The sequence below is a fragment of the Aythya ferina genome (assembly GCF_964211825.1).
Source record: "Aythya ferina genome assembly, chromosome: 3".
Lineage (NCBI taxonomy): Eukaryota > Metazoa > Chordata > Aves > Anseriformes > Anatidae > Aythya > Aythya ferina.
In genome coordinates this window covers 4,750,841-4,768,889 of record NC_140298.1, presented here as the reverse complement: position 1 = coordinate 4,768,889, position 18,049 = coordinate 4,750,841, and the positions used below count along the sequence as shown (strand labels likewise).

The window sequence follows — 18,049 nt, the reverse complement described above, 5'->3', positions numbered from 1 at the left end:
TGTCTAGGCACTGGGCACTTCTGAATCCAGTACTTACAGCTGCAACAATCCGTTCAAACAGAACAAATTACTTGAGGATATTGTAAGCAAATTTTCTGCTGTGTTACAGCTGTGCAACTCCCACCCTTAAAAAGGCCGGTGTGTAACAGAACAAACACTAAGTAAATACGTTTTCAAAGCTCTATTGCTTGTCTACCACTTGTGCTGTGAACAAAAAGCATTCCATCAGTGCTCTGCAGTCCTGCACACTGAGCTATCACAGCCCAAGGAGTGATTACACAATTGTTCAAAAATGTCACACCGTGCCTACTTTCGCCCATGTAAATAGTTCCACAGAAGCCACAGGTGGCTAGAACAAAGCATTAATCTTGATAAAACTGGATTCAGAAGGTTAACTTTTTGAGGAACTGTGTAAATTTCCAGGTTGAAAAAATGCTTTAGGTACTATTTTGATTTATTTGCTTGTTAAAAAGGCCTCAGAGCGTAGGCCTTCCTTCTGTCTTCTGTCCTTGTTACTGTTTTGCTGTAACATCTAACTCTGAACTAAACTTGTTCAGAAGTTGAGTTAGGAGATGAAACACCCGTAGAAATGACCTTTCTCCTGGCCGTAAGGCAGAACACAAGAGATTACTGAGGAGCACCGCCTGAGGACCCAGATCTGCAGCAACCAGCTCTGCCTGCTGGAGGGAGCAGCACACATGCGCTGCGCCGGGAGAACTTTGGTTCTGCCCTACAAAGCGTTGTGACCAGTAAAGCACAGGAGAGAACAAAGTCAGGAGGATTCATTAAACTGCTGGACAAACCCCAAACCGGTTCACATATCTAAAGACATACAGTGGGCAGGTGTTGTCTTATCACTACGAGATGTTGCAGAAATCAGTGTAATTCCTGAATGTCCCCAGGACTGGACAGCTGTCACTCATCCCGTTCAGTTTTAGACAAAGCACGGCTTTGTATTTTGCAGGACAGTGAGCAGACGCTGCCTACTTCCCAGCCCGCTGTACGTCCCTCTCCTCAGCACCTTCTACACAGGGGCTGAGGGACCACCAAGCTTTACTCCAGCTGAGAAGCGGCAGGCTGGGCACAAGCCAGGTAACAGGCCAAGTCTGAACACTCGCAATGTTTAAAGCCTGCCCGAGCCCCTTGTTCAGCAGCAAGAGGCTCCCTTCAATCGTTCACCAGGAGCACAGCGCCGTGCTCGCCACCCTCGGTGCAGAGCTTGTCACAGCTGTCACGTGGAGGAGCTCGACTTGCGACCTGCTGTCTGAATGATCTGACCATGGGAACGCAGAGCCCGGGGAACTGAAATGCAGTCCTCCTTCACACGGCGTGCAGCTGCTGGTAGCGCTGAGCGAACACGCCCGTTGCAGTCAGGGCTGTCTTGGCTGAGATTCCCAAAACCACCAGATCTTTCCGATGGCGGTGCCGCCCCTCCCTCCATCCCCCTGCGGTGTGTCACTGCCTCTCGCACAGCGCTTCCTGCTGCAGGGGGGAGCTCTGCCAGCTCACGCAGGGCTGCCCGTAAGCCCCACCATGTGCCACCTTCGTTTTAGGGATGTGCTCCCTTGCCCCTGTGCTGCCTCTGGCTTTTTAGAACATCAGCAGTCTGTCTCTCGCAAGGCTTGTCGATGAGCGGTGAGGAGTGCTTAGGAGAGGAGTGTTTTCACCCCCCTGCAGTGCCCCTAGCTCCTGCAGCAGCCCACAGGGGAGCCGGAGGGGGATGTCACGCCCCAGGGCACCCCGCACTCCCCTACTCACGCAGTAACCTGGTTAAACTTGCCTTCTGCTGCGTTGTACCACCGGATTATGCCCAGGTTGAAAGACCGTGGCCTCAGTGGGCTGTAGGAACCGAGTCACTATCAGCACAGGGCCAGATGCGTGAGAGGTGCTTGACAGAAAGAGTGTCCGCCCTGGAACGGAAGGCACTGCTGAAGAAAGAGGCATTTTGCAACGCAGAGGACAGGAATGTTATACAGATTAAACCAAAAACCTTTAGGAAACGAATACCTTGGCTCAGCTGTGACTGCATTCTGTATGTCGTGTTTAATTAAACCAACAGCAGGTCGGGGTAAAACGCTCCCGATGTCAGCGGCCGCTGCCTGCTCACACACACACGTTCCCTGGGGATTCGCTGCTGCCTTCAGACGGCGTTACTGCAGCGGACAGCACACACGCCTGAAACCTCAGGGTAAATAATCCTCTCCCCCTGCTCTCTGCAGGAAAGCATCTTGCTCGTGCTTGCTCGGTGAAGTGACCTGTGAAGTATTTCCTTTTTTTTTTCTGTTGGCTTTAAGAGCCATTCTCCAGATTTTTCAGGATTTTTTCATAATTAGCCATCGCCTGGATCACAGCCACGGCGAAACACTCATCTCTTAAACTTTACAGCCTGGTACCATCCTCGCCTTGCTCTCTCCCTATCTCGGTGTCACGAAGGAATGCGGGGCTCATCCCTCTGCCGCATTCCTGCAGGCAGGGGGGGGCTGTGCGGCACGGCCAGCCCTGGGGAGGGGGCGTCTGCTTTAGCTCTTCGTGCCGCATCCATCATCCGAGTGAAGAAAGGCTGACAAGAACGCCTGCCTTTAATGAACATTCCCTCGGGTCGCCACTGAAACTCCCAGGAAAGCACAAGAAGGAGAGCAATAACCTGAGGAAGCGGCGCCGTGAGAACAGGCTCAAGTGACACAGCGGGGAAGTCCCTGCCTGCTGCTGCGGGAGGATTTCAGGGAAGCTGGTGAGAGAGCTGCTGCCTGCCCGGGGAAACCTCCGCCAGCACCTGGGCAGCTCTCCCAGCTGCGCCACGGCAGCAAGGCTCCAAATTACCACTTTGCAGCTAGGCTAAGAGCTGCGAAAACATAAAGCCTGCCCCAAAAATTGGGCATCCAAAAACCAGACGAATGTGGTGCTGTGCGCCATGCGAGAGCTTCTCGGTATCGCTCAGAATCAGGCTCCCCTGGGCAGTGACTCCACCTCGCTTCCACTTTCACTGCCACGAACGGCTCGCTTGCAGTTTCCAGTCTCACCAGGCCGCTCGTCACAGTCCCCAAAATGAAATCGTAAGGTTGAAGGCACTAAAAGCCAAGCAGAATTTGGCAGGGCAAGTATTTGCCTGCGAAGGCAAAGGGAAGGCAGGGTTTCCACTGCTCTGGCTGAGGCCGGACTTTGCTTCCACTCACCCCTGCAGCAAATTCTTCAGAATTTTTTAACCTGCTGCCGTTTGCCCTTTGAACCCGGCGGCTCTGTGAAGCTACCTGCTGCTCTGCAGGCGCCCAGCCTGCGTGCTCCCCAGAGCACAGGCCTGCCAGCGGCTCCCCCCGGGTTAATCTGGGGGCTTAGCCCCCCGGTTAGGAAACTGCTCGTCCTGCCCGAGAGCCATCCCGCACGGAACAGCGTGTACATCGCAGCCAGCCTCCGAGGGAAGCGCAGGGGCTCCAGAGCCCAGCCGAAAGCCCGTATCGCGCTCTGGGGATGTTCTGGTGTTCCTCAAGGCCCTCTCCCCATGCAGATAATGAATGACACGGTCGGAAGATAAGGCCTGCGTACATGCAGAGTCAAGGTTTTTGTGAAAGCAAGGCCCTTATCTGCACTTTAGCACCAAAACTCACGGGTCTGTTTTGCCTTCTGTGCCACGATCTGTTTTGTCCTCCTAACAGAAAGCACCAACTGTTGCTCTCCCTGAAATCCTGATGGTTAATTGGCTTGTAGCAGCAACTGGGCAACCACACTTCTGCCTTTCCTTTGGTACAACCTCTGCTAGTTCATTCCCTTTGAGTTCCTGCCCTAATTATTTGAATCGTGGCAATGCTGAGAGACCCGGCTCAGAGCAGGTCCCTTGGTTTTTCATCGTCAGTCTTACTCACACCAAAGGACGAGCGAGGGAGCGGGAGGGAACTGCCTGCAGCGGTGCAGCAGGGCAGGGGCAGAGCTGAGAAGAGAAGCCCCGAGCAGCAGGACACAGAGCAGCCTCTGGGGCCATCCCACTCGGTACATGATGCCTCAGGCCTGCTCCCTCGGCTAAAAGCTCCCTGCAGGAGCAGCAGGTGAGAGCTTTGCTTTGGGCACGTCCCAGAGCAGACAGCCTCCCCAGAGGGCCCGTCGTGTCAAAGGCGTTTGTGCTGGGGGAACGTCTCGCAGAGCAACGTAAATACTTTAAGCCTTTTATTGGCACCTAGAGGTACCAAAGCCCACGTCGGCGGGCAGAGCCTTAGCTCTACAGCATCTTCGTCTGCCAGCAAAACACAGGCAGTGACTCCTCTCCCCTCCCGGCCCCTCTCCGCCAGCCAGTGGGAGATGTGTGAGTTGGGATGGGAGACGCGGATCCGCTCCCTCCACGCGCTGCTGGCGGCAGACGGCCGGAGCAGCCCTGCCCGGGGAGCGGAGTTGGGAAACGGAGCCCTCCCGCCCTCCTCCTGCCGGGCCGAGGAGCGGGGAAAGCTGAGCGGAGCCACCCCCTCTCCAGGCAGGGGGAAGCTGCTTGCGGGGGAGCGAGCCTGGAACGAACCTCGCCTGCGCTTGTGGGCAGAGCCGTGAGCAGGGGAAGCCGGGAAGAGAGCAGAGACATTTTACGCTCCTCGGCTGAGTCACCCGAGTGTATAAAACCGGGGCCAGGCACCCGGTGCTGCGCAGAGGGGAGGCACGAGGCAGCAGGACTGCCGGGCAGGTAGGTGCGAGCGGCTGCGGTTTAACTTGGGGACTAAGCGCGAATGTAGGACCGGGATCCAGCAGCGCCACCGCTCCCATCCTCGGGCTGCCATGTGCCATGGAGCGGGGAACCCAGCTCAGCTCCTGCACGGCTCCCGATGCCAAAAAGTGCATGAGTGACCAAAATGTACCGGTCCCTACTTCAGAGCTGAGATGGGAGCAATAGGCGATGGCCTGGCAGCTCCTGGCACCACCCAGGGACTGCCAAGCAGCTTTCATGGCCAGGAAGGAGCCTGCCATGTTTCATACCAGAGGGGGCTTCAGCCACCCCGCACAGTGGTAGGTTTTTAGATGAGAAATAATCATCGCAATGCCTGCAAGCATGACAGGCAGCCCAGCAAGTCAGGGGCTAGTTTAGGGCTGTGTTAATTCCTTCCTTACACAGACCTACCTGTGTGGCCTTGGGCAAGTCATTTAGGACTTTTTTTTTTTTTAATTCTTTTTACGGGTCCTCAGTTTTCTCCTGAGCTTTTAAAATTCTCAGACCCACGTAGGCTCATTTGGTGCTTACGAGTCCCATGGACTTCATGAATTTTTCACAGATGTTTCCCTGTCAAAAATGCCACTTGTTGCCCACCTCGGAAAGGATGGGGACAAGTGCTCGGGGGGCTGCGATGCCCACCCCAACCAACTGGGGTGGAGCTGGGCGTGCCAGAACTGCCCTGGGCTGTTGCTTTTTCTACCCTTGCTAAGGGACAGAGAGCTGCTCCTCAGGAGGAAAGGCACTGTCACCTGCACACCCAGCACAGCCCAGCCCAGCCTGGGCTCCTGCATCCTTTAGCTGAGTGCCTGGCAGGCCCCCCCTGCCCCAGGTCCATACGCTTGCTTGGCACCAACACCCTCACAGAGAACGATCCCGTGCCATGGTCACCCCGGCCCTATTGCCTGCTACCTGCCCCCGGACACCTCTTCTGAGCAAGCAGAGCCAGAGATACACAAGCAGGTGGGAAAGCAAAGCCCCGTAAGGCAGCAATATCCCTCTCTCCTGCAGCTCGTGCCCTACCGACTGGTATTTGCCCAGCGGAGCAGCACGCCCCAGGCCAGACTGGTCCTGAGCTACTGCTCTTGATCCTCCACATTTACCAGAATTTGAATTATCCTAGAAAACCACCAACTATTTCTTTTATTAGCTCCCTACTGACTTCGCTTGTTCATCGTGTCAGACCGCATGGAAGATTGCAGGCAAACTTAGATGCAGATCACACGGTACTGCTGTCCCAAAGGGCTCGAGTTTGCGTAGGCTTAATTAGAGAAATTAATTACCACTTGCACTGTCTGGGTGCACCAGGAAAGCGGTTATAAATGTTTCACTTTCCAACAGCTTGTAGCCACCTGGGGGAACGTTAATTTAGCTCTTGATGCTGATGTTTTGTCTTCCCCTCCCTGAAACACAACCCGGACAGATCTCGCAGCTAACTGCAAGGCACGTGGCAGAAGGATGCTGTCCCTGCTGCTCACCCTCTCCCTGCTGGCAAGGAGCACGGCGGCAGGCCCGGCGAGCAGAGCGGAGCCCGTGGCATCCAGGGATGTCACCACCTTTTTCCAGCTGGCTCAGGAAGACTCTTGGGAGAACGTCAACTTCACCAGCTTGTCCTGCGAGGATCGGAAGAACAGGACCTGGATCACCCTGCAGCTGACCAGCAGCACCCTGACGACCTTCCCTGCCTGCCTACCAGAGGCCCTGGAGACCCTAGATCTCAGCAACAACCTCCTAGAAGAGGTGAATGGCACGGAGCTAGCAGGCCTGCCGCGGCTGCATGTCCTCTTGCTGAGGCAGAACCTTCTCCGGGCGGTCAGGTGGGGACCCGAGGCCCTCGGCAGCCTCCTTTTCCTGGACTTAAGCTTTAACAAGCTGTCGTCTGTGCCATCGTGCCACGCTTCCTTCCTGCCCAGCTTGAGGTGGCTGTCCCTGGCTGGAAACCCACTGGTGGAAATCCAGCCGCTGGCTTTCTCCTGTTACCCTCAGCTGCAGTTCCTGAACCTCTCCACAACCCTGCTCGGGCAGGACGACCGCAGGGGAATCGGGGAGTCTGCTTTTGCCATCAGCACATCTCCCAGCGAGGCTGCGAACAGGACTGGGAACACCATCAACGTGCTTGATCTGAGCGGGACCTTTCTGGAGAAAAGTAAGTCGGCAAATCCCTCACTGTAAACACGGGGCCTTGGCCTCATCCGCTCTGGTGTGAGCGTGCCAGGCGCTCTCCAGCCGGTCACGTAGCTGCCGGGGAGAAGCCCTCACGCACAGCGGCCTCCCTGAGGACGGGCAGAGCACCAACAGGGCTCTGCTGCTGCCAGCCCTGGGGTGAGCTTTGGGGAGCACAGGGGAGTCCCTTCCCTTTCCAGACACACTGCTGACATCGCTCAGTGTCTGGCCCCACACGTACTCCGCTTGTATCTCTGTGCTGAAGTAGCGCAGAGAGGCGTTTTGTGTCGGCAGCCAGCCAGGGAGCTGCCACACAGCGAGCCCAGCCCTGCCCTGGGCGACTGACACCCGGTTTTTCTGTTTGCCTCCTCTGTCGGCTTCACCCCGTAGCTGAGGTGCTGAGGGAGAGACGCTGAGCGCCTTGCCCAGCTGGAGCAGAGCCAACACCTGCCCCCGGTTCTCCTGCACGCTGGTCCACTGCCTTCCTGGCCTATCCGCAAGGTGTGGAGGCAGCACAGAGGGGTTTTCCCACGTGGATGTGCCCTGATTCCAGTGACCAGCAGTTTAGGAATTCCCCAGGCTTGAGGTTTCACCTCACACAGCTCAGTCTACTTTTTTTTTTTTTTTTTTTCCCCTCGGCAGAAATCCACAGCAGTGCTCTGTTCCTGCAAAAGGTAAAAATCTCTTTTCTGCTTCAGTTCAACCAGAGTGGACCAAAGACCTGCCCAGCCTCAGAGAGCTTCACCTGACAAAGATGTCCCGACTACGAAGCCTCGATACCGACCTCAGGTCCATGCCTCATCTCAGGGAGCTCAACTGTGATGACTCCCACTCGCTGGGTTTCGTAAGGACAGAGATGTTCGAAAGCACGCCTCGTCTGAGCCGTCTCTCATTTCAGAAGTAAGTTGTTTGTTGTTGGTTTTTTATTAAAAAAAACGTTTATCTACCTCTATGGAGGTAAGTAAACTGCAGGCAGAACAGTCAACAAAGAAAAGGATTTGGAGAGCACTTTAGAAAACTTTCTTTATCAGCCCAGATTAGCATATCAGAAAGCAAACACCAGAGCAGTGGCTGTGTTCTAGGAACCAGTTTCAGGAAAATAAAGAAACCGGTTTAACCAAAAAATAAAAAAATACCTCACTAGAGTGCCACCCTGAATTTACACAGCACTTTACAGCACCCATAGACATACCAGCACCAAAAATCATGACCCAAACTCAAAAACCAGAGGAACAACAGTTAAAGTCACAGGCGAAAGAGAGCATCCTCTGAGCACTCAGGCTGCAGGGGTCACGCTACCACCCTTTTTTCCTGCAGCTCCGCCAGGCTAACAATGCTTCCTACGGTCAGCACCTGACGCAGGAGATGTGAGTGCACGTGGTATGAGAGGTAGCTGACAGGAGGGTGGCTGGCACAGAGTCACATCATTACAAGCAGACTGAGAAAGAAGGCAGAGAAATGACAGCACATAAAAGCGCAGCTGACTGCGTGATGGCAGCGACCGTCCTTCCTTTCCAGCTGCCACCTCCAAAGGTGTGACCCACCTCTGGAGCCCCTGGCTGCTCGCAGAGCTCCTGTTAGATGCTGGCAGGCAGCGGCTGCCTCGTGCAAGCCAGAGCTGGGCAGGTGGCAGCCGGAGCTCCACGTGCAAAAAGGTGCTGGTGGTGCTGCCAGCAAGGGCAGCAACGTCCCCGAGGGAGCTGGGGACGTTGCTCTGTGTGCCGCGCACACCGGGGTACTAAGCAGGCTCCAGTTCCTGGAAGGTGGCTCAGCACTTGCTAATGACTGTGTTTGTCATCTTGTAGCTGTAACCTGAGTTCCTTTAATCCCTGGAACATCACTTCATCAGACGGCATCGTCATCAACTTGCATGGAAATCCCCTGCCGTGTGACTGCAGGCTCTCCTGGCTGCTCTCCAAGCCCGAGAAAGTTGTGCTGCAAAGGTGAGGGAGTTGAAGGAGGTAAAGTAATGCTCTTCAGACACAACTCAAATCTGCAAGTTATTTGGGGACCAAACACTCACCATCATCCAAATTTTTCAGACTCCTTGTGTGTTCTTCCCTTCCTCTAGAGGTAAAAATGCAAAATAAAGTCTTCTTTGGGGGTAACAACCATGGCTGAATTATACTCGAAAGCAGACAGATGTGATGGCCATATGTAGGAAAGTAAAGTGGTATTAGCTGTGGATTCTACTCCAGGGTGAGAATAGTTTATTTGCTCTTTTTGTCCATATTTTCTGTACTAACAACATAGAAATAAGCTGGCTAGGTGGCCTTGGTGGGCCAGCCCTGGGAGCAGGACCAGAGGACTTTGCAAGCAGTTTCGCTTATTATTTCCTGCTCGCCCTCGTATTCCCAGAGCCTCAATCAGCATGGGCAGAGCACAAGGCCCCTGGCAAACAGCACCATTTGTCCTGGTTGTTTCCACCCTCCTGGCTGCAGTAAGCTGCAGTGACTTTGCCTATGTAGGATCTCCCTTCCTCGGGAAGGGCCACCAAGAAGTTCTGTCACCCGCAGTGCCAAGAGCAGGGAGGTAGGTTGTTAAAAATCAGCTCGCCTCTCATCAGGACAGCCTTAGCATTTGCGTTCTTCACAAAGAGCTGCAGTGGCTGAGCAAAGAAAGAAACTGAGCCCCGTCACTTGAAAGCACGCCCCGTGTTAGCACAGCTCCCGCCACCTGAGCCAGCTGGCCTGAAGGGTCTTGGGGGCCCCGTTACAACTCTCCAGGCAGTCCCGTCTTACCAAAGCATTAAAGTCTGCCCAAAGCCAGGCAGCTGCGCTCACAATGCTGTGGAAGTCTGTCTGCCAAGCACAGGACTATTGTCAGTACAACCTGGCCTCGCTCTAAGTTTCATGTCTTCTTTAATGGGAAGAGTGCTTTTGGACAGCGGGTTGCCAACGCCCATCCAAAAGGCTGACAGGGACCTGTAATGTTCTCGCTGAATTTCTCTGTTCTAACCTGTCCCCTCTGCAGGGCTTTGGACACTTTTTGCAACGTGTCCCAAGGAAACTGGGACAGACCTTCCACTTCTTTGTCACTGCAAGAGCTCTCCGATGAATGCCAGTCTGAGAGAAACGTCACGCTGCCCCATTCAAACACACCCTCCCCGGGAGACGAAGCTTTCAGCTTTGCCAGCTACAGCAGCACGGCCGCAGCAACGACAGGCTCTGCCCTGCCAACCGAAGACACTCACCCAGGCTCCCTAACTCACAGGAATGCGCCGAGCACAGCCGCAGCCAACCCAGCCGAGCTGCTGCTCATAAAAGCCAGCAGTTCCTCCCGGGAGGACGAGGCAGTTTCCGAAGCCGCGAGCCAAGCCCCCTCCCTCGCTCCAGCAACCACCTCCCCCGGTTTTCTCAGAGAGCTGCACAGCCGGGCCCCGCAGCGCAGCGCCGTGACTCACGCTCAGACAGAGCAGCCTCAGAGGGAGCTCAGAACAACTCAGGAGGCATCTCCCCAGCAAGGCCCGTTCAGCCAGCCCACCAGCGATTACTCCACTCCAGCAAGGGGGCACCCAGAGGCCGCTGACCATTTCGTTCACTCCTTTGCTGTGGAAAGAACCCCGCAGCCAGAGCTGCGCCGGCTGAACTCCACGCGATCCGGCGCTCACTCGGCGTCAGCATCCACCAGGTCGCTGATACACTACGTGGACGACTACGAGTACGAGGAGCAGACAACAGAACCCCCCGTGCCACAGGTGTACACCTCGTGCGACTACAATCCTTGCAGGCACCTTCAGAGACCCTGCAGCGAACTTCAGAGCGTGTCCCGATGTTTGTGCCCCGGCATGTCGAGGGAGGATGAAATCCCGGACCCGCCGAGGCTCAGAGAGGTGTCTGAAGTCACAGACAGCTCTGCACAGGTCCACTGGTGCGCCCCAAACTCCGTTGTTCGTACCTACCAGCTGATGCTTCACGACCAAGGCAACGAGGAGAGACGGCTCGTCCTGGACAATATTTATGCCACAGCGAGGCAGTACACCCTGTACAACCTGCGGCCGTACACCACGTACCACATCTGCGTGACTGCTTCGAACAAAGCGGGGGCGAGCCAGGTGACAAGCCAGGGACTTGCCGGAAACTCCTGCACCAGATTTCAAACGAAGCCCAGCTACAAGTCTGTCTTTGCCGCTCTGTCTGCGGCAAGCGGACTCTTTCTCCTTTCCACAATCGTTTTGTCAGTTTGTCTGTGCAAGGCACACAAGAAGCCTCGCAGCGAGCAGTACGGCACACACTTGGTCTCTTACAAGAACCCAGCGTTTGATTACCCCTTAAAACTACAAACCACGAGTTAGCTCAAGGTGATTGCTGTCCACCCCAGTTCACTGTCTCTATCACTCTGGTACATTTTCCTGAGATCCTCAAAATGTCCTTCAGCAAAGCTAGGGTTACTTCAGCAAAACCAAACTGCATAGCCCCTGTGCTTCCAAAGGAGGAACAAAACCAAAAGTTAGGAAAACAAAAGAGCCTTTGGGTTCTTGTTCATGTGCTAGGCAGCAGCGAACCTGGACACTACCCCTGAAGTTACTTCTATAATCACCTACACCAGCACACACTGCACGCAGTGAGACGTTGCCTTGCCAGCTGCCGCGGGTACAGCCCAAGCAAAGCAAGAATCTGTAAGGCATCTCACCAAGCAAGACAGATACTGCTTTTATTCACATCGGTGAAGTTGAATTTACCATTTCTCCTAACGTAAGTACATAGGTATTAGTCAAGAAGAGAACATTCCTGGAAGGAACGTGAGAAAGATCTCCTCGGGCTCGGCAGCAAGGTGCTGTGCGCATCCTGCTCCAGCAAACAGCTCTGCTGCCTGCAGCTGCTCAGCTCTAATGTGGATCAGGGAAAGAAGCACAAAAATTAATTGCAAAGGGGAAGAACAAGACGCCGCAGGATGATTAAGGCAGGACAATCCTTTTGTTCTGCCTTTACACGCTGTCTTCCGCAACTGAGGCTCCAGAGAGCTGCCACAACCCCGAGCCCAGGCAGCGAGCAGGCGGTGAGGAGTTTGCAATGCTGCAGTGCCCCTGAAGCAGGGGGAGCACATCAGCAGCTGCTTCACAACTGATTTTCAACATGAGCTTATTGCTCGGTTCCATCTGCACATTTAGCAGGCCGACGATTTACCTCATGCAGAGGCAAAGAGCCAAGTAACCAAACCATTTTAGGCGCGTGTTGCTGAGACTTGAAAAATGAAATCCCACCCACTAGCAACAGCAGATATTCATGCAGCTGTTTTTCAGGTGTACTTACAGGTACTAACCTCCACTACAAGATGGCAACAGATGCTGAGAATTCAGCAGCATTGAGATCTTTTCCTTTAAAAAAAAATAAATAAATAAATCCAAGAACTGTTTTTGTCAGACAAGGTGTTTGTCCTGATCACATATTTCTAACAGTCAGTGTTCAGAGCCCTGTAGGTTTCTGTCTGTTTTGTGCTGCTGTGTAGATGCAATATGTAGAATCCCCCGATCTCAGAGAATGAAGGCTGCTGTACGGTGCAAAAAAGTCTCTGTTCTGTCCATAGTTTTTTAATGCTCCTTGTATTAATGGAAATAAAAGCTACAGACTGGTTCTTTGTTAAAGATCTAGATCTCTGAGCTGTGTTTACTATCTATGTTGCTTAGCTCAAGGAGCAAATTCAAACATTCTGCTGTTCTGGCGCCTTTAGGCATGTAGTTGAGGGATCTTTATTGGGATACGTTTTGTATCTGATGTCACCAGAGTTTTCATTCTGGATGTGCCGTAAGAAGCGGGCGGTGGCATCCTCACCTTTAAGGGCCTGCAACCCTTTTGTGCGAACGGATCCTTTCCCTGCACCAGTGCAGGAAAGGACAGCATTTGGAAAGATGCTCCCTGCATCTTTCCTCCATCTCCCTGCTGTGCCTGTCCTCAGCTCCTGAGGCTGGCTGGGCCCCGTGGCTCAGCTTCCAGCAGAAGTGACGTGCAGATGAAGGAAGCAGGATGGTATCGGCTCTCACGTTGCAAATCTCTTCTATTTGCCTACTCTGGTAGTTCATAACTTTCTTTCTTTGGATGTAGTTTCTCGTATTTATTTCAGGTGTTTTTTTCCCCCTACTGTCTGGGAGGTCACGTAAAGAGGAGCAGATGATACTTTACTTTCATCCCAAGTAAGCAAGAACCTTCGACTCACATTACTCCAAAGTGGGGCAGGGATCACATACACCCTTGTTTGTAAAACAGAGCTCGAGAAGACCTTGACTGGGGTCTTTGGTATTACCAGAAACAGAAACAAAGTGCAGCAAAATAAGAGATCTGTGAATAGCTACATGTAAACTCTTGAAGATTCACTCTAGAGGGGAAGAGGAAAAAGACACTGCAGCTGGAAGTAACACAGATTGTTCCCGTTTAGCTGTTAGCCCAAAGCAACAGGATGCATTTAGAGTCAGATTTTGGTGCCTTAGCTAGCCTTTATTACGTTACAAAGTGTAATCATGCTTTCCACGAAGCTCACCAGAAGATCCCCAGGTAACAGGATTTGACTGCACTCAGTGACAAGGGGACCCCACAGCCACCCAAAAGCCTAACAGTGCATCTGATCCATCCCGTCAGTGGGGTGAAGGACGTGGCAGAGGCTGCCACGGCAGCACCAGCCCCTCCAAGGACGGCCTGGCACACTGGGGAGCCGCCGCAGGCAGGAGTGCTGGCGCTGCTGCCCCCCACGTGCCTTGCACTGAGACGTGGGAGCGCTCACAAGTTCCTCGTGTGGTCGTAACCGAGCCCAAGTCACTTCTCACAGCTGCTCCCCCGAGCTGTGTGCGCTGATTGCACACCCCTTTTGAAGCCCCACAGAGAGCGAATCACACCCCGACTTCAGAAAAGCCCTACCCGTTGTCCTCACCCAAGCACAGCAGCGTGAGCACATCCTGTGGCTCTCCCAAACGCCTGGTTACCCCTCAGAGCAGCCCAGACATTTTGCAGGATACCTTCTCACCTTCTCCCCATTTCACAGCCCCGAGAAGGCAAGAGCTGCCAACTCTGATTGAGCAGACTGACCTTTGGCTGCACCCCTGGCAGAGCAGTCCCACAGCAGGGACACAGGCACTCCGTATTCTCTCGTGCTCTTTTAGCAGGGCTCTCCACCTGCTGCCAGTCTCTGTGCTGCTTCACAGGTGGTACCTAGAGCTCCATTTCTTTCAGCATCAAAGATTTGCTCGACACCTGAAGAGCTCTAACAACACACAACATGTTTAAATAACCCCCCTTGCAAACATATCGCTTAGGGGAGCCCTGTTGCAGAGGCAGCATGCAACTGAGCAGCCCTAAAGCAGTTAGGCTACCGAAAAGAAGCACTATGATAACGAGCTGTGCAGAAATGTGGACTGCAAGGAGAAGAGGCGAGTACCCAAGGCCTCACACGTATGTGTCAAGAACTGCTGTGTCCCCCACGTGAGTCACGGCTGCCGTGAGGCCGAAGAAGCAGCACCTTGCAGGGGCAGGTAAAGCAGACTCCACGTCCAGCCAAAAAAAGTCTGCAAAATGTCCCCACCAACCCACGCCAGAACCCGTGTCTTTTAAGTAACCGCTGCAGCCCAGGAACAGGCAAAATGGCAATTATTCAAACCAGCAATTTTAGTTTAAACAACTGACAACATACACAAAGTAAGCATTTGGGTAGAACCCATTTCTTGGAAAAGCACTGCCTGTCGCTGCTACTAGACACCAGCATACACTTCTAGAGAAAGTGAATCACCACATTGGCCCTTGTAGACCTTTCACTGCAGCTGCACCTACTGATTTCACAATTCCACCCTAAAAAGGGAGCAATAATCATAGGGGTAAAGTTTTCTTGAAGCCCATCTTATATCCCGTGTATAATCCTTGTACATAATTGTCCTGTTTATCTCTGTGAAAAGATCATTCAGAGGAAGTACCGTGAGCATTTAAATATGTTTTACAATTTTTTGCGGGCTTTTCTTCCTTAAAAATGCATTCCCAAGAACCTTTTCCCTTCACTTGGCAACGTTTGCTTTCTTTCTAGCAGTCCAAGCAAAGGAAGACCAAAATAGCCAATAGTGCACGTGGGTGCATCCCCTGGGTGTCGCAGCAGAGGCACGAGCTGTTCCCTCTCCTAGCTCAGCATTGCAAAAATCAGTCACCAAGCCTCACAGAGCCAACCAGGGAGCAGAAACTCGCAGGAAAAAGGAGAGGATCCCTGAAAGAGCCTCAATTCAGAAAAAAAACTGTTCTCTTCAAGGATCAGACACCATGCAGGCAAAAGCCTTGGTGGTTACAAGGGAACCGTGAGGGACATCACCATCTTTAGTGCAACACATGCCGTTTAGAGAAGCAGTCACCCGGAGTGTTCTCCTGGGTGGCACAAGGTGGGTGCAGAGCCCCGCGCAGCAGAAGGCACGTCACCCAGATCCACCTCCGCCATGGAGAGGAGAGGGGCCTGCTTCTGAGCACTCATCTAACTGCCCAGAGTCAAAGCAGCTGAAGGCAGGGTGTTCACTTCATGCTGCTGGCTTTACCGGCCTCATGGTGGAAGGATGCAAGATCAACACCCCACGCTCATTCAGCGAGCGCAGCAGCAGCAGCACAGATGCTCTCCTGCACAGCAGTAGCCAAAAAACACACTCACCTGGAGGGAGAAACGAGGATGGCTCTGAGGGTTCAGGATCTTGCTTGTCAAGAAGCATCTGGTTCGCACTTTACCTGTGAAAGAGAGACATTTATCACATGTGAGAACACGTTTTGTGTTTGTGGGAGCAGATACTCATGAAAGAACATCATGTTTAAACTCCCAGTACTTTTCCTTTTTATCAGCTGTCCGAAGCATACAGTTTGTTCTCAAGTCAGGCAGTATATCAAGAGTAAAATCAATTTTTTTAAAAAAGTAGTCAAGCAAGCCAACAAATAACACCATTATTTTTGAAATATACTCAGGAAACAACCCCTTACAGCAAGGCTGGGTTCTGCTGTCATCTAGAGGGAGAGGGTGGAATCATCTCGCTTAGCTGCCACCCCACAGGCAGATACGGGCTCCACCACAGAACTTCAGCCCGCACCTCGCAGACCAAGGCTCACTGAAGCTGGCTAGATGACTGTGTGCACCTGCCAACGCTCAAAGAAGCTTTTAAAAGACTTTTTCTAACAGTTTTCATGATAATAGCAGGAGGATACACAACACCTTGTCACTGGCATTACCGGACTTTAAAGAAATTGTGGGATTCTCCATAGAAGCAGTAGCATTTAGCCCAATATTCCAGCAGGTGATTCCAGAAATTGCCCTTGTTCAGCTCAGTGCTCTCTAGAGGCAGAGGAACCCCTCCAGAGACCTGATAAAGGCCCAGCCAAACGAAAAGCTTCAGCCTGAGCTTGCAGCTGCGGGTTCTACACAGAAAATCCTGTTTCCTTTGTGCCATTGTTCACCCAGCGATTTGCTTTCTGTTGGGGTGCCCATTTGTTTTCAGTTCACTAAGCAGAAGTGACGAGAACTGTCGGCAGGTCCAGCCCCTGTCCCAGGCTACTTTCTGGCACTTTGTCCTCATCTCCAATTCTTTTTGTAGCCTGATGGCCAGGAAGCGCTCTGCCGAGCTGACACCGGGAAGGAAAAGAACAAGAAGGGGATTCCTGAGAAAACCCACACTGGAAAATCGGTCTACAAGAACAGTAAGGATTTTTTAAAATATTGTAGATTTTGGAAACTAGATTTTCCTAATGTTACTGGGGAATATCACAATACTCAGTTGGGATCCATTAAGCAACACTTTCATGCTTAAAAATAAGAATAAACACTTTTTAAAGAGTTACTTTGATAACGTAGCTACCTTTAAAGTACAGTCTTCAATAAGACAGGTCTAAATCCATAGGAGTCCTTATAGCAAATTCTTCACTGGCTTAGCAATGTTTACCCTCGTGTCTCAGAACATAACCACCAGAAACAGGGGGTTTTCCTGCCTTCCAGTAGCGCAGCAACTGTGTTTTGTGCTCCCTAGCCCTCACATGTCAGTGCTGGATGACGTTACCCACTAGCACGTATAAGGAGAAGCTGGCACTTTGTGTAATTCCCAGCGTGCTACCACAGGAAGCATTTCTGCAACCCTCTTTAATGGGTGTGCAGCTATTTTCATCTGCTTACAATGGCTCTTTGGGTTTTGTGTTCTTTTAAAAGGTCCATAAGGGAAGTAAAAAACTTGGTGGCTCCTGCGAGCTCCTACTGGGGAACAGCACTGAGACACCACCAGCCGCATCCCGCGGGACGAAGCTCAGGCCAGGAGAAAAAAATATATATGTATATAATAACCAGGCAATCAGCAGCGGGTAGAGCCTTTCTTCTTCTCTGAATGACTGTAATCTACTCACTGTGCAAAACAGCTTGTGCTGGGTACCTCAAGGGAGGTTGTAGCGAGGTGGGGGTTGGCCTGTTCTCCCACGTGCCTGGTGACAGGACAAGGGGGAATGGGCTTAAGTTGAGCCAGGGGAGTTTTAGGTTAGATGTTAGGAAGAACTTCTTCACTGAAAGGGTTGTGAGGCATTGGAACAGGCTGCCCAGGGAAGTGGTGGAGTCACCATCCCTGGAGGTCTTTAAAAGACGTTTAGATGTAGAGCTTAGGGATATGGTTTAGTGGGGGCTGTTAGCGTTAGGTCAGAGGTTGGACTCGATGACCTTGAGGTCTCTTCCAACCTAGAAAATTCTGTGATTCTGTGATTCTGGGAAGGCATTGGTGTGAAACCCATGAAACGAGCAGAAGCTGCTTGCTCTTACCAGACCACAGTTGAGTCGTGGCACTTCATAACTTACCCAGGGCTGGTAGGTGAGAGGCTGTCACTGTGTTTTTGGCAGTAATTCATGGCGGTGCCATCACCTCTGCCCCCAGAGTACGCTGAATGTGGACGTGGTAAACCCGGGGTGCTCTCCCCAGGCAAGGAGCTATACTTTTTAATTTTTTTTTCTCTTTTTTTTTTTTTACAATAACCGTGAGCTGTGGAGCTGCTCGACCCGCAGCCGGGCGGGGGCGCCCCTGGCTGTGGGTGCCCTGAGGCGACCTCCCCCTCAGGGCGCTGCCCCTCGCACGTCCCCCGCCCGCCCGCTGCGATCGCGGCGTTTCGGCAGCGGGACCCTCTCAGCACCGTAGCCAAAATAAAATAAAATAAAATAAAATTAAATTAAAATAAAATAAAATAAAATAAAATAAAATAAAATAAAATAAAATAAAATAAAATAAAATAAAATAAAATAAAA

General features: G+C 52.4%; 2 protein-coding genes across 3 annotated transcripts in view; one reads left to right on the top strand and one right to left on the bottom strand.

Annotated features, from left to right (window-relative positions):
• Positions 1-18,049, bottom strand: part of LOC311433969 (uncharacterized protein) — a gene marked incomplete at its 5' end in the record, with an annotated part of 114,768 nt that overhangs the window by 96,264 nt on the left and 455 nt on the right. The window contains 4 exons of one of the 2 annotated variants that reach the window (XM_084513707.1): positions 13,252-14,032; positions 15,446-15,519; positions 15,766-16,401; positions 17,609-17,635. In XM_084513707.1, the coding sequence (XP_084369833.1) occupies positions 16,352-16,401; positions 17,609-17,635 (77 nt within the window). In that variant the 3' untranslated portion in view covers positions 13,252-14,032; positions 15,446-15,519; positions 15,766-16,351. Of the gene's footprint in view, positions 1-13,251; positions 14,033-15,445; positions 15,520-15,765; positions 16,402-17,608; positions 17,636-18,049 lie in introns of those variants that run through there. The other variant, XM_084513706.1, reaches the window with a different exon arrangement.
• Positions 4,510-12,427, top strand: LRRN4 (leucine rich repeat neuronal 4). Its single transcript, XM_084513699.1, has 5 exons — positions 4,510-4,657; positions 6,102-6,824; positions 7,540-7,741; positions 8,647-8,784; positions 9,815-12,427. The coding sequence occupies exons 2-5, from the start codon at positions 6,137-6,139 to the stop codon at positions 11,133-11,135; spliced, it is 2,349 nt and encodes a 782-aa protein (XP_084369825.1). The 5' UTR covers positions 4,510-4,657; positions 6,102-6,136; the 3' UTR covers positions 11,136-12,427.